Source organism: Sapajus apella, unplaced genomic scaffold, assembly GCF_009761245.1.
Source record: "Sapajus apella isolate SASKATOON/1434 unplaced genomic scaffold, GSC_monkey_1.0 scaffold2, whole genome shotgun sequence".
Lineage (NCBI taxonomy): Eukaryota > Metazoa > Chordata > Mammalia > Primates > Cebidae > Sapajus > Sapajus apella.
The window spans coordinates 54,256,584-54,276,543 of NW_022436942.1; the positions used below are offsets into that span (position 1 = coordinate 54,256,584).

Below are 19,960 nucleotides of genomic sequence, written 5' to 3' on the forward strand. Positions count from 1 at the left end.
GTCAGTCTTTCCAGAGGTGGTTTACTTTGACAGGGAATGAATTCTGCTTTCTTCTCCATTTTCTGATTTTTCTTTTAATACGGAGAAAGGGGCCGGGCAAGGTGGCTCAAGCCTGTAATCCCAGCACTTTGGGAGGCCCAGGCAGGCGGAGCACAAGATCAAGAGATCGAGACCATCCTGGCCAACATAGTGAAACCCCATCTCTACTAAAAAATACAAAAACAATTAGCTGGGCATGGTGGTGTGCGCCGGTAGTCCCAGCTACCTGGGAGGCTGAGGCAGGAGAATTGCTTGAACCTGGGAGGCGGAGGTTGCAGTGAGCCAAGATTGCGCCACTGCACTCCAGCCTGGCGCCTGGCAACAGAGCAAGACTCTGTCTCAAAAAAAAAAAAAAAAAAATGGAGAAAGACTATGTAATAGTTAAAAATATGTGTATTTGGAATAAAAGTCAATAAATTTATTGTAAAGGAACTAACTGGCTGTTTCCTAAAAAGAGTTGATTCTGTTCTACAGGCACTTCTTTAAACATCTGTTTCAAACACTGTGCTCTACTAAAGTGAGCATTTTTTTTTTTTTTGAGTTGGGGTCTCACTGTGCCACCCAGGCTGTGTAGTGGAGTAGCATGATCATGGCTCACTGCAGTCTCAAATTCCTGGGCACAAGTGATCCTCCTGCCTCAGCCTCCTGAATTGCTGGGACTATGAGTACATGCCATCATGCTCAGCTAATTAATTTTTTTTTTTTAAGAGAGCTTATGCTAGGGACAAGACTGCTATACACAGTGGTTTTTCAAATACTGGCCAGGAGACAAAAAGGCTGAATCAGAATCACCAATGATGCTTTTTAAAGAAATGTAGATTTCTGTCCAGACACCCTGTTGGAGATTCTGATTCAGTGTATCCTGGGCAGGGCCCTAAGATTCCATATTTTCAGTAAGTGCGCCCAAGTGATTCTGACCCACAGCCAGGTTTGGGAACCAGTGACTAGAGAGAGCAGCTTGAGGTGAGAGAAGTGGGGCTGTGAAAGTGGAAGCAAGACCTTGTCCAAACCATTCTATGAGTCTGAGTCTGACTTCCTGATGAAAAATGACCTGATAGTTTGAAACTGCTATGGTGAGAATATTTCAACCACAGAAATTGCCAAATGCTATGAATGAGGTCAGGGTTCCCTCCCATCATGAACCCTGCCACAAAAGCCAGTATACGATCTCGGCTCATTGTAACCCTCCGCCTCCAGGTTCAAGCAATTCTCCTGCCTCAGCCTCCCAAGTAGCTGGGATTACAGGCACCTGCTGCCATGGCTGGCTAATTTTTGTATTTTTAGTAGAGACAGGATTTGACCATGTTGCTCAGGCTGGTCTTGAACTCCTGACCTCAGGTGATCTGCCTACCTCGGCCTCCCAAAGTGCTGGGATTACAGGCATGAGCCACTGTGCCGGGCTCTCACATTTTTTAATATGCCTGCCATAGAAAAATCTACCCATGTTCTTCCTAACCATGAGCATGGAATGTTTTTCCATCTGTTTGTGTCCTCTCTTATTTTGTGAAAATGGCCATACTGCCCCAAGTAATCTATAGATTCAACGCTATCCCCATCAAGCTACCAATTACCTTCTTCACAGAACTGGAGAAAACCACTTTAAACTTCATATGGAATCACAAGAGAGCCCACGTAGCCAAGACAATCCTAAGCAAAAAGAACAATGCCAGCATCACACTGCTGGACTTCAAGCTACACTACAAGGCTACAGGAATCAAAACAGCATGGTACTGGTGCCAAAACAGAGACATAGACCAATGGAACAAAATAGAGACCCCAGAATAAACACCACACATCTACAACCATCTGATCTTTGACAAACCTGGCAAAAACAAGCAATGTGGAAAGGACTCCATGTTTAATAAACGGTGTTGGGAAAACTGGCTAGCAATGTGCAGAAAGCAGAAACTGGACCCCTACCTGTCACCTTACACTAAAATTAACTCCAGATGGATTAAAGATTTAAACATAAAATCTAACACTGTAAAAACATTAGGAGAAAATGTAGGCAAAACCATCCGGGACATAGGCATATGCAAGGACTTCATGACTAAAACCAAAAAGCAATGGCAATAAAGCCAAGATAGACAAATGGGATCTAATTAAAATTCAGAGCTAATTAAAATTCTGTACAGCAAACAAAACCATCATTAGACCTAATCGGCAACCAAAAGAATGGGAAAAAATTTTTGCAATCTACCCATCTGACAAAGGGCTAATATCCAGAATCTACAAAGAACTGAAACAGACATGCAATAAAAAACCAAACAACGCCATTCAAAAGTGGGCAAAGGATATGAACAGACACTTTTCAAAAGAAGACATATATGAAGCTGACAAACATATGAAAAAATGCTCATCATCACTGGTCATTAGAGAAATGCAAATCAAAACCACACTGAGATATCATCTCATACCAGTTAGAATGGTGATCATTAAAAAATCTGGAGACAACAGATGCTGGAGAGGATGTGGAGAAATAGGAACACTCTTACATGGCTGGTGAGAGTGTAAATTAGTTTAACCATTGTGGAAGACAATGTGGCGATTTCTCAAGGATCTAGAAATATAAATTCCATTTGATTCAGCAATCCCATTACTGGATATATACCCAAAGAACTATAAATCATTCTACTATAAAGACACATGCACATGTATGTTCATTGCAGCCCTGTGTACAATAGCAAAGACCTGGAACCCACCCAAATGCCCATCAATGATAGACTGGTCAAAGAAAATGTGGTACATATACACCATGGAATACTACGCAGCCATAAAAAATGATGAGTTCGTGTCCTTTGTAGGGACTTGGATCAATCTGGAAACCATCATTCTCAGCAAACTGACACAAGAACAGAAAGCCAAACATCGTATGTTCTCACTCATAGGTGGGTGTTGAACAACGAGAACACATGGACTCAGGGAGAGGAACATCACACACTGGGGGCAGTTGGCGGGGGTATGGGAGAGACAGTGGGAGGTGGGGAGGGAGGGTGGGTGGGGATGGATAACATGGCGAGAAATGCTGGATATAGTATGCACCTAAAGTAAAATAAATAAATAAAAATTAAAAATAAATAAATAAAAATCTACCAATGTTATAGGTTGTCAAAGTCACATAGGTGACTTTATAGGTTTCAAGTGAGTTACTCTAAAAGAGACTATCCTCTTTTAGAACAGAGAGATGAGACTGCTCAAAGTACCTCAGTACACAGTGAGAATTACATTCCCCTTTTTCTTTCTGTGCCTTAGCAATCAGTCAGTTTGAGCCTCCATTTCTGTTCCCAGCCCTAGATCAGCTGGAGAGATTCATGTTTTCCCTTGTGTTTACAGACCTTAAATGCACTGTCCTTTAAAAAAATTTTTTTTTCCTAAGCTGTAGAAATAAATTCAGTTTCAATGATTTCTACTAGTCTTAAAAAAACAAACAACATCCCTGGAATCCTCAGAAGTGATTTCTTGGCATGGAAATGTGTAGTTGATTGTGCTGGGTCCAACAGTAGACTCTGATTAAGGTTGAAACAAAGAGGAAGTAAGAAAGGGGATGATTTAATTGCTCACAAGAAATAAATCTATTGGCTGGAAGACTTGATTCAGAGCCTTGCTTCTTCAGGTCTGATGAATTTATAACCATTAAGTAAAAATGTACACATAAGATCCATCGCATGTAGCATGGTGCCTATCAGGAGTGTGGGAGGAAAATAAATCTCCTAGAATATTAATGAAACCAGTAAGTCCTTGGCTTACCTGGTAGGAAGCTAGCTACCTGGACCAACTAGGTTTCAACAATTTTACAGGAAAAAATACAAACAGCCATCTAAGAAGTATGAGAGGGATCTTTTCAAGGAAATCTTCCCTAAATTGCCTTCCTCCAGCCCAACACTTTCCCTAAGGCACTTGCTGTATCTTTTCCATTGCACTTGCCTCCTGTAAAATGGGTGGTAATAATGTTACCTACATCGAAGTGCTTTTGTGAAAGTTACAAAAGTGAAAACATACACAGCCCTTTGAATAGTAACCAGAAAATAGTACGCACTCAATATACGTCAGCTATTACTGTGATATTGTCATCATCGCCACCATCACAGTGTGTGGAAATGATCTGTTATTATACATTTCTCCCCATCGAGAATGCAACATCTCTTTGGGAAGATCTTTTCATTTTTACAGATTTAGTGTTTACCCCAGAGCTTGGCACAGGGGAAAGCATTCAATAAATGTTTTCTGAACTAAACTGAGCTACAACTTATGTGATTCTAGTAAATTTATCTCAGCTGTTGCTTCAGGTTTTCAATGGTTCCTTTTGTTTTGTTTTGTTTTGTTTTTTGTTTATTTTTTTTTGAGACAGAGTCTTGCTTTGGAGGCTCCCAGGCTGGAGTGCAGTGGCACAATCTTGGCTCACTGCAACCTCTGCCTTCTGGGTTCAAGTGATTCTCCTGCCTCTGCCTCCTGAGTAGCTGGGATTACAGGTGCCCATCACCACACCTGGCTAATTTTGTATTTTTAGTAGAGATGGGGTTTCACCATGTTGGCCAGTCTGGTTTTGAACTCCTGATCTCAGGTGATCCACCCGCCTTGGCCTCCCAAAGTTCTGGGATTATAGGTGGGAGCCACCATGCCTGGCCTGATTCTAATTTTTGAGAAGATAAAAACTAAGAAGAGAGATCCAAGATGGCTGATCACTAGCAATCACTACAATCACTCGGGATTGTAGCTCCCAGTGAAAGCGCAGAGAAGGAGAGGATGCCACACTTTCAGACAAATTTTTGTTGCTCATGCACCAGGAGATTCCCAGCGAAGGAGCCCCACAGGTCGCCAGCACGTCTCTTGTGGCCGGCGAGGCGGTTTTGCCTCGGTGCAGCGGTTCTTGATGCAGAGTCAGAAAAGCACCATCAATCATAACACCGCTGTTTTGGCCACCACAGTGCGTTGCTCAGATTCCGGCGCTGGCAATCAACAAGTTGGACGTCCACTCAGAAACCCAATTACAAAGATGGTAATTATAAAGACCACAGCTGGATAAATCTACAACAAAGGGAAGAAAACAGCCTAAAAAGGCTGAGAATACCCAAAATCAGAATGCCTCTCCCTCTACAGGGGCTCACAGTTCCTCATCAGCAACGTAACAAGGCCTGATGGAGAACGAGTGTGTTCCATTAACAGAAGCAGGCTTCAAAAGGTGGGTGATAAGAAACTTCTGTGAGTTAAAAGAACTTGTTCTAACCCAATTCAAAGAAACTAAGAACTTTGAAAAAAGGTTTGACAAAATGCTAACAAGAATACACAATTTAGAGAGGAATATAAGTGAATTAATGGAGCTGAAAAACACAACACGAGAACTTCGCAAAGTATGCACAAGTTTTAACAGCTGAATTGATCAAGCAGAAGAAAGGATATCAGAGGTCGAAGACCAACTTAATGAAATAAAATGAGAAGGCAAGGTTAGAGAAAAAAGGATAAAAAGGAACGAGCAAAGTCTCCAAGAAATATGGGACTAAGTGAAAAGAGCTAATCTACGTTTGATAGGTGTACCTGAATGTGACGAAGAGAATGAATCCAAGCTGGAAAATACGCTTCAGGATATTATTCAGGAAAACTTTCCCAACCTAGCAAGGCAGGACAATATTCAACTCCAGGTAATACAGAGAACACCACAAAGATATTCCTCAAGAAGAGCAACCCCAAGGCACATAATTGTCAGATTCACCAGGGTTGAAATGAAGGAGAAAATACTAAGGGCAGCCAGAGAGAAAGGTCAGGTTACCCACAAAGGGAAGCCTATCAGACTTACAGCAGATCTCTCAGCAGAAACCCTACAAGCCAGAAGAGAGTGGGGGCCAATATTCAACATCCTTAAAGAAAAGAACTTTCAACTCAGAATTTCACATCCAGCCAAACTAAGCTTCATAAGCGAAGGAAAAATAAAATCTTTTGTGAACAAGCAAGCACTCAGAGATTTCATCACCACCAGGCCTGCTTTACAAGAGCTTCTGAAAGAACCACTACACATAGAAAGGAACAACCAGTATCAGCCTTTCTAAAAATATACCAAAAAGAAAAGAACATCAACATAATGAAGAATTTACATGAACTAATGGGCAAAATAGCCAGCTAACGTCAAATGGCAGTATTAAACTCACATATATTAAGTTTCCCAATAATAGTGGGAGACTTCAACATCAACATTAGACAGATCAATGAGACAGAAAATTAACAACGACATCCAGGACTTGAACTCAGACCCGGAACAAGTAAACTTAAAACATTTATAGAACTCTCCACTTTAAATACACAAAATACACAGTCTTATCAGTACCACATCACACCTACTTACAGGTTTAAATGAAATACTGGTTGGCTGCTTGTTTGTTATTTTCTTCCCTCATCTTTTTCGTGTCTCCATTATTAAGCACAGTTATAGGCTCAGACTGCATTCTAGCCCGGGCAACAAAGCAACAACCCCGTTCTCTCTCCCTCTTCCTCTTTCTTCCTCTCCTTCATTCTTTATTATTATTATTATTATTCTCTTTCTTTCTTTCTTTTCTCTTAAAAAAAAAAAAAAACTGAGAGAGAAGGAGAAAAGGGCTGTCACATGTTCATTGCTGAAAGTCCAATAGACTAGATTGCCCAAGCCTAGTTATTGTGTTTAAGATTATTTCACTGATAGAAACGTAAGTTTCATTGTTTCTTTGATATGCATTTGTAGCCTCTAGCACTTGGAAATGGGGAAGAAATATATGGAAAAAACCTTATAGCATATGTCTTTCCCAAGTAAAGTCTTCATATAGATTACATTTGGCCACTATAAAATAACATTTTCCAGTGAGTGCCATAGAACACAGGTCCCAAAAGATGATTTGAAAGAAAACCATTCTCTGGTTAAACTGAAGAGACTTCAAAACTCTGAAACAGATTTATAATGAACATTAGCATATTAGGTTCTAAGACATTCTGAAGTGAAGAAACCTTTAATTAATTTAATTCCTAAATTTGAAGGCCATAGTAAAATTTCCCCTCACATAATTTCTGTTAACATTTCATGGAATTAGAGCTCTGTGGATCAAACTCTGGAAAATGCTGTACCACAGAAACATATTTATTCAGATTTCCATTTTTTCCTCAGTAAACCTCCATATAATTTATTCTAAAATATTGTAGGTCTATATGCACACAAATAGAGACGTAAACTTTTGTTTACATCTGTTTGGATGTTTGGTTAAGTACGATGTTCAGGCTAACTAATTCTAAAAAGTTTAACTGTAGATTAAGTGCTACTATGCCTTTAAACCCTTATGAAAAGCATTCAGTAGCACTCTCGAAATTTTTTTAAGAGATGGGAAATTTCTCTGCTGTCCAGCCTGGAGTGCAGTGGCGTGATCCTAACTCACTGCAGCCTCGAATTTTGGGGACTCAAGCGATCCTGCCTCCTCAGCCTCCTGAGTAGCTGGGATGCTGTGTGCCATCGTGCCTGGCTCTTCTCAACCTTTAGTACTATTCAATAGCTCTGGGGTGGGATCACAGGTTCTGCATTCCTAATCAGCAACCAGATGATGCCAATGCGGCTGGTCTGCAGACCACACACTGAGTAGCAGGTTGCTTTTCTGCCTTGGTAAGCACAGTAAAATAAATATAATAAAATTGTTATTTTGAATAACTTTGTACATGTTGTTGGTGGAACCACATACTGAAATAGTTTAAATTTTTAAAATATCAACTTGTTTTCTTGATACTAGCTTCCTCATAAAATTGGGGAATAATGGGGGGAAAGCATCTAGCTATAAGAGTATCACTATCAGCACCTCGTATGAAATCTGGTAATTATAGGTATTTATGTTAAGTATGTTAACTTATTTGTCATAACCTTTATTATCCGTTATAACTGAAGAAGTGACAGGGATACATCTACTAAGGAGGGAATTAATGATATGAAAATATAAAGAGCAATGAAAATGCTGTCAAACATACTATCAATCAAACAACATACTATGGAGAGTATGTAGGTAGAGAGGACAACTGGATGCGCTAATAAATGTTGGGATCTACTGCAGGCTCAGAAAAAGAGAAAAGAAGAACCAGAGTAATATTCTGGAAGCAGGTGCCAGTAAGGAAACCTCAGCTAGGGAAGCAGACACAGGCATCTCTGCCCCAAACGCATCCTGGAATAGTCATAAAGTGAAGGGAGATGGGCTTTCCTAGGGAAGCCTACCCAGGGATCAGGAAGCCGTCTGGAGAGGGAAAGAAAGACAGATCTTCCCTATGAGCCCATCCACCTCCTATACATTATGCTAAAAGAACTAAATCGGTATCAGTTATTTTCATAATTTTCCTACTTTGGCACATTAAGTACCATCCAAGTATTTGTTAACTAGTGATGATTAGTAACATGACTTAGCAGTGTAGTTTTTAGCTTCAAGTTTTTCAGTAGCCCCAGGTGGGTGAATCCATAACAGAATAAGGGGATCAGAAACTTGTTACAATTATGTTACAATTACAGATGACTATGTTGCAATTACCTTATGTTTCAGGGTTGTTTTTTTTTTTAAAGAGTGTCTTAATCTGGTCTTGATGGAGTTTTCCTTGAAATGGCTTTGGAGCCTTTGGTCTTCTGGTACTCGGGTATTATCTATAAATACACTTGGATATATCTATAAATATCAACCAGACAATTATAGTAGATGACGCACATGGACTGATGATCGACTACTTGTGGGTAGTTCAACCCGAGAGTTGCTCTTGCTCCCTGATTGAGATGTCCAAGATACAGGCACTTCCTGCCAACCACCTGCTCTACTTCCCTCATCCTGACACTGCTTTAATCACCTCCTTGCTCTTTGCTGTCTCTATGGCCATTCTGAACTTTCTTCAGTTGTCAGAATATGCTATATTCGTTCTTTCTGTTCCTTTTTGGCGCTGATTTTTCTCTCTGCTGGGAATATCTCCACTCATGCTTTGTTAATTTCCATTAAACTTTAGGTCTCAGGTTCTCAAAACTCAGAACACTCCACTCTTGCTAACTGCCTCTCTGATGTGTTCCCCTCCACACTCTGTAACACAATACTGATCATACTTGTGTGTATGTGGATACCACTAGTTGCCTATACACACATATGTGCATATATACATTATAGATAACTCACTAGACTTTCTTAGCTTTGTCAAAATACTGTCTCTCTTTCTTTTACAGTTATAATTCCCAGAACTAGCATACCTAGCACATAGCAGCACTGAATAAGAATGTGTTGAGTAAAAGAATGAGCTTTAAAAAATATTCTAATTGCTCAAGTCCATGGTGAATGTTCAGATATTTTCATGAATTGAAAAAATAATAAATTATGTATGTGGTTAAGTTTAGCTGCATTCTCACAATTTGCTTATGTTTTTCACAGACCTGGTAGTTTGGGAACCAAAACCTATAAAACCTGTTATGCACAACTCTCCATATGAGCTGTTTAAGTAATAGAACCTACTAACAAGAGGTCATTTTTTCCCTAACTGCTCTTTCATACTCTTTTTATAAAACTCTGAGGCTGTAGGTGTTCTGGGATTTAAAAAGCCAGCGCTGGTGACCTTTTTACAGTTAGTAAGAGTATGAACCATAGCTTGAATATAGTACAGTAACAAAAAACAAAACTAAAACAAAATAAACAAAAAGGTATTTATTTTGGCTCAAACTTTGCCAGTAATCCTTTTATTTTTTCTCTTTTTAATTGGTCAGACGTAGGCACCACCAAAGGGCTTTATCTGTTTTAATTCTTTGTACATTTCCCTATCTTATGACTTTACAAAGCCAAACAATTTAAAAACCAGTAAAGTAAAATGCAATGAATAATATGTAATGCTTTGAAATTAATCTGAATTTATATATCATTAAAATACATTGCAAATATATGACACTATCCTAATTGAATTATTGTGATGGCTCCCAGTACCCTAGAAAATAAATACCAACATTTTTAGGTCGGTAGTCAAGGCCCTCTAAAATCTAGCCCCAATCAATCCTTTAACATTTTCTTGCACTGTTTCCCTTGGTATTGTACTATTTATTCTAATGGAAGTGACTAGCTGTTTGCTACACCAGCACACAGAAGAGGCCCAAATGTTAGCAAAATGTTAAAATCTGGCTTTGTTAACCAATGTAAAATTTGAGATGGAGTGGGGAGGCATGCTTTCTTTAGATCAGTTGTTTCTCAAACTTTATTGTGCATCAGAATCAGCTAGAGGGCTTGTGAAAACTCAGATTGCTGGGCCCCATCTGCAGAATTTCTGATTCAGTTGATCTGTCTCAGGGCCCGAGAATTTGCAAGCCTAACACATTTCCCAGGTGATGCTGATGGTGGTGGTCCAAGAGCCACACTTTGGGAATCGCTGGTTTGCTTGCTAACTTCAACTAAAGCTGAATGCTGAAAGCGCAAGTTCAATGCGAATGGAGCTGCCTTTGTGTAACACAAGAATGGTCTTTCGAAAACGAAGTCAGATCATGCCACTCCTCTGCTGAAAACCTTTGCACTGGTTCATCATTTTACTCCAAGTAAAAGCTGGTGAGCTTACAGTGGCCCATCAGTACATATTCGTTTTTCTCCCCATCCCAGTCACCTCTTTAGTCTCATCTCCTGCCACCCCCCAACTCCCATTCTGATGCAGCCATGCTGACCCCCATGTTATTTTCTTTGCAGGCACCTTCCTGTCTTAAGACATTCACTGTAGGTATTCCCTCTCCTTGGAACGTTCTTTCCCCAGTTAACTATTTGGTGAACTTCTTCACTGTCTTCAAATCTTTTCTGAAATCTTGCCTTCCCAGTGCTGGGGCCTCCCCTCATCATCCTACCCCATACTATACCTTCCCATTCCTCTTCCCACCCCAAGCCCTTGGCTCCCTGGGTCCGTCTTGTTTTATTTTTCTTCTTCTTTGATGATACTAGCTCTTATGAACTTCTCACACACTATATATTTCACTTATTACTTATATTTCTTGTCTGTCTCCTTGAGGGAGCTTATACTCTGCTACAGTCTTGTTCTCTGATGCATCTTAAGCACCTGGCACATAGTAGGTACTCATCAAACAGTAACTGGGTGAATAAATACATGAACACATTAGGTATACTGTACAGCATACTGTTTCAAGGAAATGCTATATAACATTATCTTTTTGAAAGTGTTACCTGTTGCCTACAATATAGTTAACTTATCCAAGTTAATGACAAATTATTTTCTTTCTTCTTTTATCCCCTTAGTAGTTTGTACATTCTCATTTTTAGTGAGACTGTACAAACTACTAAGTGGTCTGAGGCTATGGGATATACATATACATATACCTGTTCGTTTAAACAAATCCTGTACAAAATGGCGTCAGGAATGAATATGTTCTAGGTTGAAGCAATATTATAAGCAGACCATTTTGTTAGCACATGGAGACTAGGATCCTACATTTTAGGCCCTATGAGCTGCAGGTTTTAAAGAAGTAATTATCTTTAACATAAGGTATTTTTGATCAATAAGGAGTAGAAACCCTATCGTATTATTTTCCACCTTCTGGCTTATAGGACATGACAGTTATTACAATACTAATTTTCATTGTTATTTATTTTTATTTTAAAATATAATATAATAAATAGAGACAGAGTCTTCTCCTGTTGCCCAGCTGTCTCAAACTCCTCCGCTCAAGTGATGCTTCCACCTCATCCTCCCAAAGTGTTCCAAAGTGCTGGGATTACGGATGTGGCCACCCCATCCAGCCTAGTTTTTATTTCTTGAGGGCTTACACTATGACAGACAATGTGCTAACCCTTTTATCTTATATATACACCACTTTTTCTTATATAGTTCTCATTACACTACAGGCAGGAATTTTGCATATGAAGAAACTAAAGTCCAAAGAGCTTCAATAGCCAGCATAAGGTCACACAACCAGCAATTGGCAGTGAAGGCACTGAATCTTTATCTGTTTGAAACCTCCTAAATATTACAAAGAAAGTCTGAGTACAAACAAGGAGCAGGAGTAAAACAGAATGCTAGGAGAAATATTATGACACAAATCCAAATTTGGGGCTTGCTGTGGAAAGGGAGCAGTACTATATTTTATCTGCCATTATTTAAGAGAAAAAGCTTGTAACAAGCAAGCCCATTCAAATTCCACAGTGATATCTTCTCCCTGATGTTCAAAAACATTTTTAAAGAGCAATATAGTTTTTCCTTTAAAAAACTCGCAAATAACCCCAAGGTTTCAAATGCTCATTTCCCATTGTATTGCTCTCTTCCTGTCACTGTTTTTGAGATAGAACATGGAGTCCTTGGTAGGGAAAGGAAGGGCATGATCATTAATCTCCATTTATAGTCTTGAGTGGCTTCTGTGATATGATGATTTCTGAGCTGATAGAAGGGTAAATACTAATGTGGTTAGAAGAGCTATTCATCCACATTTGACATTCACTTAAGGCTTGCACGCACCCTTCATATTCACATTTCAGATAATGTCCTATGAATTGGGTAGATCTTTACAAATTCTATTCTTTTTTCAAATAAACCTCTTTTTCTTTCCTTTCATTTCCTTTTCCCTCTCTCTCTCCCCAACCCCTCCAACCACCCCCCCACCCCGCCTTTTTGTTAAGAAAGGTCTGGCTCTGTGGCCCAGGCCGGAGTGCAGCGTCACCATCTCAACTCACTGCAACCTCCACCTCCTGGGCTCAAGCCATCCTCTCACCTCAGCCTCCTGAGTAGCTGGAACTACAGGCGTGTACCACCATACCTGGCTAATTTTTGTAGTTTTTGTAGAGGCAGGGTTTTGCCTTGTTGCCCAGGCTGGTCTCAAACTTGTAAGCTCAAGCGATCCATTTACCTTAGCCTCCCAAAGTGCTGGGATTACAGGAATGAGGCACCATGCGGCCTCCAAATAAACCTCTTCTTGGAGTTATGTCAACAAAAAAGCAGAACCCATTCTACAAGATTTTAGTATTTTGGGGAGAGTATAAAATTATTATGATGTCATAAATTAGTTATGATAGAGAGAATACACTAGAGCAGTGTCCATCAAAATGCACTCATAATAAAACCAAAACTTGTCTTTTATCATGGTTAAGTTCATTGTTAAGGTAAAAGAATAACCCAAGTGCAGTAACCACCCTTTGTTTCATCAGCTTGAGTCCACTTATTGTCTACCTTCTACTCACAGGTAAAGTCTTAAGATCTTAAATAGCTCTCCCTCTTCATCACTTCTTTTTCTTTTTTATTAATCATCTTATTTTCCAAAATGTGGTGATACAGGAAATAATTTTACTTTACGGAGAGAAAGGAAATTATTTTTATGAGTATTATACTGTTTTCACCCAACAGGTTGAAAATTCTTGCCTCTTATCAATGAAGAAATTAACTGATATCTGTGAGTGTATTATCCGAGAATCTCAGTGACCTCCCTCCCTTGAGTTAGTGGAGTGAAAGATGAAGAGACTCATCAGTTTTGTACAAATCAGCCTATTTTCTGGAAACCACAGGTTACTTACATTTGCAAGCGTCTGGAGCTGAGAAGGGTCTCCGCAGGTCACGATAAAAGCCTGGCTTGCACCTCTGGCAATGCTGTCCTTCCGTGTTGTGCTGACAGTCATCACAGACGCCACCACTGCGATTCCCTGATGCCTGCCACACATGAATGTCGAAGTGACAGGTATCAGCATGCCCATTACACTTGCAGCCTGGAAATAAGAAGCGTGGAGAGAAACACTAATAAGTAAAACTAGAGTGATGGGTTATCTCATATTCAGGTAGTTAAAAATAGGATAAGCTGGCTGGGTGAGGTGGCTCACGCTTGTAATCCTAGCACTTTGGGAGGCCGAGGTGGGTGGGATAACTTGAGGCCAGGAGTTTGAAACAAGCCTGGCCAACAGGGTGAAACCCTGTCTCTACTAAATATAAAAAAATTAGCTGGGTGTGGTTGCACATGCCTGTAGTCCCAGCTACTTGGAAGCCTAAGGCAGGAGAATCACTTGAACCTGGGAGACAGAAGTTGCAGTGAGCCGAGATCATGCCATTGCACTCCAGCCTGGGTGACACAGGGAAAGTTGTCTCAAAATAAATAAATATAAAAATAGAATAAACTGATTGTTAATGTTTAGTTTTAGTTTTTGAGTAGTTAACGGTATAAAAATCAAAGCAATATAGAAAGGTATTCATTATGAAATTTAGCCTCTCCATCCCCATTTGCCTTTCTTTAATAGGTTACTACTTTTTTTTCATTATAGATCTTAATTTTAAAAAACAAGTTTCAGGAGATGCATGAAAATCAACAAAGTGTAGCTTTGTCTAATTGGCAGAGACATTATGATGAACTTGCCAACAGGGGTAGACATTTATTGTGGAAAGATGACAGAAGTGACTACCAGTTTTTTGCCCTCTTTTTTGGTAACACTTCACCATTCCCATTCCTGTTACTTCTCAAGGGTCATTCCTGTGGGTCTCCTGACTTTGCTAAGAAAAGCTGAGATTGTCAGGCCTCATGTAGAAATGACTATTCATATTGCAGAGGCAGGCATGAATTCATGCTTACTGATGAGCCTGGAAGGAAGCTGCTGGTGGACAGCGCTTGGTAACTTGGCAGTTAGATTGATTTATCTTTCATGAAGTAATATTCTTCAGCGGTTGAACTGGTGAGTATAAGGTGGATTCCTATTGAAGCCTCAATTTTCTTTATACTACAGAAGAGGCCTGCAGTATTTATTATATAGTAATTCCTCAAAGGCATTTCTAAGATTATAAGTCAGTAGCATCAAGTGACATGTCTCTGTGTTCTATATATATTTAGATAGGCAGTTGATTTCTATGGAAAGAGCCAGAAAGGCACCCTAGGAATTCAGGAGAAATTCTTTAGATTCTCTTGATGAATAATTTGGAATAAGAATCCAGATTTTTGTGGAGGTCAAGTGTATTTGAAAATGTTTGTGCTGTTGTTTTTCATTGTTTCCTTGATATGTTATGAAATTCTGACCAGATTCATATCCTTTAAAAGTTTGTTATGAGATAATTTGAGATTTATTCTTACAGGAAATCCTTTACATTTCCTAGAAACAAAAACAAATCAATTATGACTCCAGATTACATATGGGAAGAGACTTCTCACAATTTTACCCACAGTACCGCTTTTACATCCTTGTAAAATAGAGGTTTGTGAGTGTTAACATTCTTATGGGCATGTGCATTTCTGTGAACATTTTAAATTGCAAAGAAAAAATGGCTCAGGTTCCCTATTTTTACCTTCCTAGTTAATCTCCAACCTCAAACCTCAAGTTAGTCCTGGTAGGGAAATCTCATGCTTGACTTACTGGCTTAATTTCAAATCTAATCTTTCATTTCAAGCATCGTAAAGTGAAAAGAAAGACATTATGGTATTATGGGAAAAAGTACCTAATCTGGAGTCTTGAGACTTGGGATCAAGTCCCCACTATCATATACTAACTGGCAAATCACTTAATCTTACTGAGCCTCAATTTCCTGATCTCTATAATGGGATTAACACTACCTGTTTTATTGGATAATTTTGAGAACTGAATTCAAGACAGCTATTTTCATGTTTATAATTCACCATCTTAGTAATAAGAGTAATTGTAGAAGAGAATCAGATGCTCTTGTTGTCTGCTTATGCTTTTATTTTTATTCATTCATTCATTCACTTTGAGACAGAGTCTTCCTCTGTTGTCCAGGCTGGAGTACAGTGGCATGATCTCAGCTCACTGCAACCTCTACCTTCTGGTTTCAAGTGATTCTCAAGCCTCAACCTCCCAAGTGCCTAGGATTACAGGTGCATGCTACCATGCCTGGCTTTTTTTTTTTTTTTTGTATATTTAGTGGTGATGGGATTTCACCATGTTGGCCTCGGCCTCCCAAAGTGCTGGGATTACAGGTGTGAGCCACCCTCCTGTTTTTATTATGTCCAATTATAAAAGGGTCCTTAGCTCCCACAAAGTGTCCAACAAATAGGCAACATATTCTTGGCAAAACATTCACATCGGCAACGTAACAAACAGTAACCGTTTTCGGTGGCTGAAGCCATAGTGGGCAGTGATATGACTATGCTTGTGCAGGTTCTAGTGTTTGTCACCCACCACTTTGTGTTGTGTTTGTAGAGACAACCAGCAGTCCACAGATAAGCTGACTTTACAAAGAAGACTTCTGAGTACTGTGGACTTGTTACTTACTTCTGCACTCGTTGGGAGCCCCCGTTTTGCCATCAGCTGCCTCCCATGGCCGGTCGTTGAATAATGGGGCACAGTGCTGGCAGTGGCTGCCTGCTGTGTTGTGCTTACACATACACTTCCCATGGACCTACAAACAACATCAAGTGAGAGCTTTGAGCACAAACGATGCCAAGGAAGAATATTCTTCGCACAATCTTTTGAAAAATTCAAAAGATTAAGTAATGTAGTTTCTTGGCTGAAGGGTATATGACCCTATGGAGCAATTCTAAGCTACTGGCTGAGCCAACACTTGAATTCAAATGTACTGGCTAAGTTTTTAATATCTTTAAATATTTAAATTCTTTATGCAAAAGTAATACACCTTCATTCTAGAAAGTTTAGAAATCCATAATCTCATTGCAAAATGACATTAATATCAACATTTGGAGCATATATTTCCAGTACTTTAAAATATACAATTATTTTTACAACCTTTTTCACATATCATATGGCAAATATCTTTCCATTTTGTTAAATATTCTCATATAATACACACTTTAATGGCACCCCTGTATGATGTAAGCTTAATTTATCTGACCACCTACTTAATTGTTATTTAGGTTTTTAAATATTTGTATATGTTATATTTGATGCTATAATGAATATCATTGTAGCTAAATATTTGAGTACATCTTTATTTCTTTTGAAGGTGTTTTCTAGAAGTAATATTGAAAGGTGAAAATGTGGATATTGTTGGGGCTTTGAATACATTTTGTCCTAATGACTGGGCATTTTTTTTTTTGGTCCCCATAGTTTAGTGTAGTTCAGGGTTTACTAAAATAGCATTTCTCACAGAGAGAAATACTTCTGTAGAATTCTTAGAAATATGCGAATTTCAATATTTTTTGTATTATTTCACTAACTTCTAAAAATTAATATTTTGGATCATCCAAACTATCTCCTAATAACTAAGACTTGCAATGAATTCCAATACCAAGATGCATTCCAGTACCAAGATTATTTATTTACATGATGTCATGAATATACAAAGGAAAGCTTTGCAAAGTAGCTTAGAATGGGGTCCACCAGTGTGGATCTATGAGGCTGCATATTTTTCCTTGAGAAACAGTGTCAAAGGTAACATAAAGGTAACAAACTATATCAACTAGTTAACAAATATTTAATGGGTACCTACAAGGGAAAGTCACTATGCTAGGCCATGTTTGGTACACAAAGCATTAAAAAGTTTTCTGTCTGTAAGAAAGATAAAATGTATAATAGCTGGAGAAAAAAAAGGGTTACATAGAAGAAAATAACAGATTAACAAGACAATAAATAAATGCCTAAGCAGCAAAATAATGCTGGGATTCAAAAGATGCAGAAATCACCATAGGTTGACAGCTTTGGAGGGCTTGATGAGAAAGGTGGAGATTAGAGCTGACCCTTGACACATGGGTGGCATTTCTAACAGGCAGAAGGGAAGAAACTTTTCAGGAAAAGGAAACAAAATGAATCAAGGTGTAAGGAGAATCTGTGAGCAAAGTTTATTTCAATGCATCTAAAATAGTTTGATTGTGACAAAAAGTAAATTGCTAAAAATGACGTACTCAGAGTGGCCAAACCAAAATGAGTCCCCAAGGTACAAACCTGAAAACGGCCACACCAATACACTGATGTACTACTGCTTGACCTAAGATAACACTCAAGTAACTTGTGTCATCTTATCCAGGACCTTCTTTTAATACTTTCCTAGCACTGGTGGAGGCACTCTGCAAATGGCCCGTGCAATGATCCAAGTGTGCTACATGACTGCTGTCGGCCTTATGCTCACATAACGACCAAGTTCAGGAATTATACACAGGGCTTAGAGGACTGCAGGCTGCTTGAGAATGAACCACGTGATGCCTGAGAGTTAGCTGGAAAATTTCATAAGCAATATGTTGGCAGCCATCTTGCTAAATTTCATTTCAGTGTATTTTCATGTAAAGTTCTCATGCTTCATGAAAATTATAGTTCTTTTAATTCTCAGGGATTAGTGAGTATATAGATTTAAAAAAAATAGAGTAAGTTGGCTCCTTGAAAAAAGATGATGTTGCAAAAATTTTTGTTAATTTTCTTTATGGAAATGCAACTGATACTATAGATTCAATTCACTGGTTTTGGTCTTGGGATGTCCAAGTATGAATTCAGTTATAATAATATAACTTCTTGGGCATCTCTTCATAGTTCTCTGATATGAAACGCGTTCATATATCGAAATTCCATGGAGTTATAAGTTCACTACAAATCTCCATTCACACATCCAGGCAAGCTCTAAAGACAAACCTACACTTAAATTTTGAGAGCTGCAGGCATTCAACTTCTGCTGCTCTCTAAGAATGAGACTTTTTTCATCCTAGCTCCTGGATATCTGATTTTTCCTATCCATTTTTTATTATAAAGTATATGAAGTAAAGGTGCCTCAGTCACATTACTTTTTTTTTGAACCTTTTTAAATTCAGTGTTCTCTCTCATCATGAAAAAATATAAACTCTTGCCAATCAAATAACTTCTATGTGGCAAATATCTTTAAAGGTTCTCAGGAAAAGCTTATGATTCTTTGTTTTACTTGTAGTACTAAACACTGATTTCAAAGAAAAGGGAGCCTTTGAAAAAATGACTGTAGAAAAAAAAATCTTCCAAGGCTGAAGAATTTTAGTAAGATGAAGGCATCCTTATGTAACTGACAGAAGCAGTGCAATGGAGGCTAGTAGAAAAAATGTTTTGCAATTGTCTAATCCTACAGATCAAAAAAACAAGCAAAACTTACCTTCAAAATAAATAATCTGCCAGAATTAGAGTCAGAGTTCCTGCTGTTAAGGGAATTATAAGGAGTTCTGTCTAGGGAGAGCATTAGGGAAAATGTTAAGGGGTGTAAAGTAAATATGATGGAAAACAAGGTCAATTTGTGCTTTCTGTATAAAACTTCTAAGTGTGGTCCCTGAGTCTGTGTCCTGAAGGGTACATGGGATTTTCCTTAGGAAGCAAAGACAAGAATATAAGAACCCTAAAGAAATAGTTAGGGACAGTCAATAAATAAACCAGAAGTATGTGTTTGAGAGGTAGGTTCAATCCAGATCATGGAATACACTAAACATTAGCTTTAAAGAGGCTGAGATTTATCCCATAGGCAATGCAGATCCATTGAAGAGTTTTGAGTAAGACAATGATGTGAAAGGCATATTAAACACACTTTCTTTTCTCTTAAAAAATTCTTTCTACCTCTCTCCTATCTTGCCTGTTATATTCTTTCTTCCCTTTCTCCTTTTATGGTTTCTTCTTTGGCTTTTCCCCCAGCTCATGCCTTCCAATAACCAGTGGCACCCACATGTATTTTCTGAAAATATTCAGACGTTGAAAAAGTTAATTCTTTTTTCCTAATTTTCCAGTTATATCAGCACGTTAATTCTTAGGTACTGTCTTTTTGCATCCTCACCATTTTTTAATTTTACTTATTTTTAATTTTTTTTTTTAGAGACAGGGTCTTGCGTTGCTGTCCAGGCTGGAGTGTAATGGTGTGATCACAGGTCACTGACACCTTGAATTCCTGGGCTGAAGTGGTCCTCCCAGCTGAGTATCCTGAGTAGCTGGGACGACAGGCACATGTCACCATGCCCAGCTAATTTTTGTAGTTTTTGTAAAGACAGGGTTTTGCTACATTGCCCAGGCTAGTCTCCAACTCCTAGGCTCAAGTGATCCTCCCACCTCAGTCTCCCAAAGGCTTG

The 19,960-nt window shown here is 38.8% G+C and overlaps 1 protein-coding gene across 3 annotated transcripts in view; it reads right to left on the reverse strand.

Moving 5' to 3' along the window:
- Positions 1–19,960, reverse strand: part of NTN4 (netrin 4) — a 123,776-nt gene that overhangs the window by 43,180 nt on the left and 60,636 nt on the right. For all 3 annotated transcript variants that reach the window (XM_032298481.1, XM_032298473.1, XM_032298475.1), the window contains exons 4-5: positions 16,218–16,344; positions 13,533–13,721 (exon numbers count right to left, since the gene is read on the reverse strand). In XM_032298481.1, the coding sequence (XP_032154372.1) occupies positions 13,533–13,721; positions 16,218–16,344 (316 nt within the window). The remainder of the gene's footprint in view (positions 1–13,532; positions 13,722–16,217; positions 16,345–19,960) is intronic.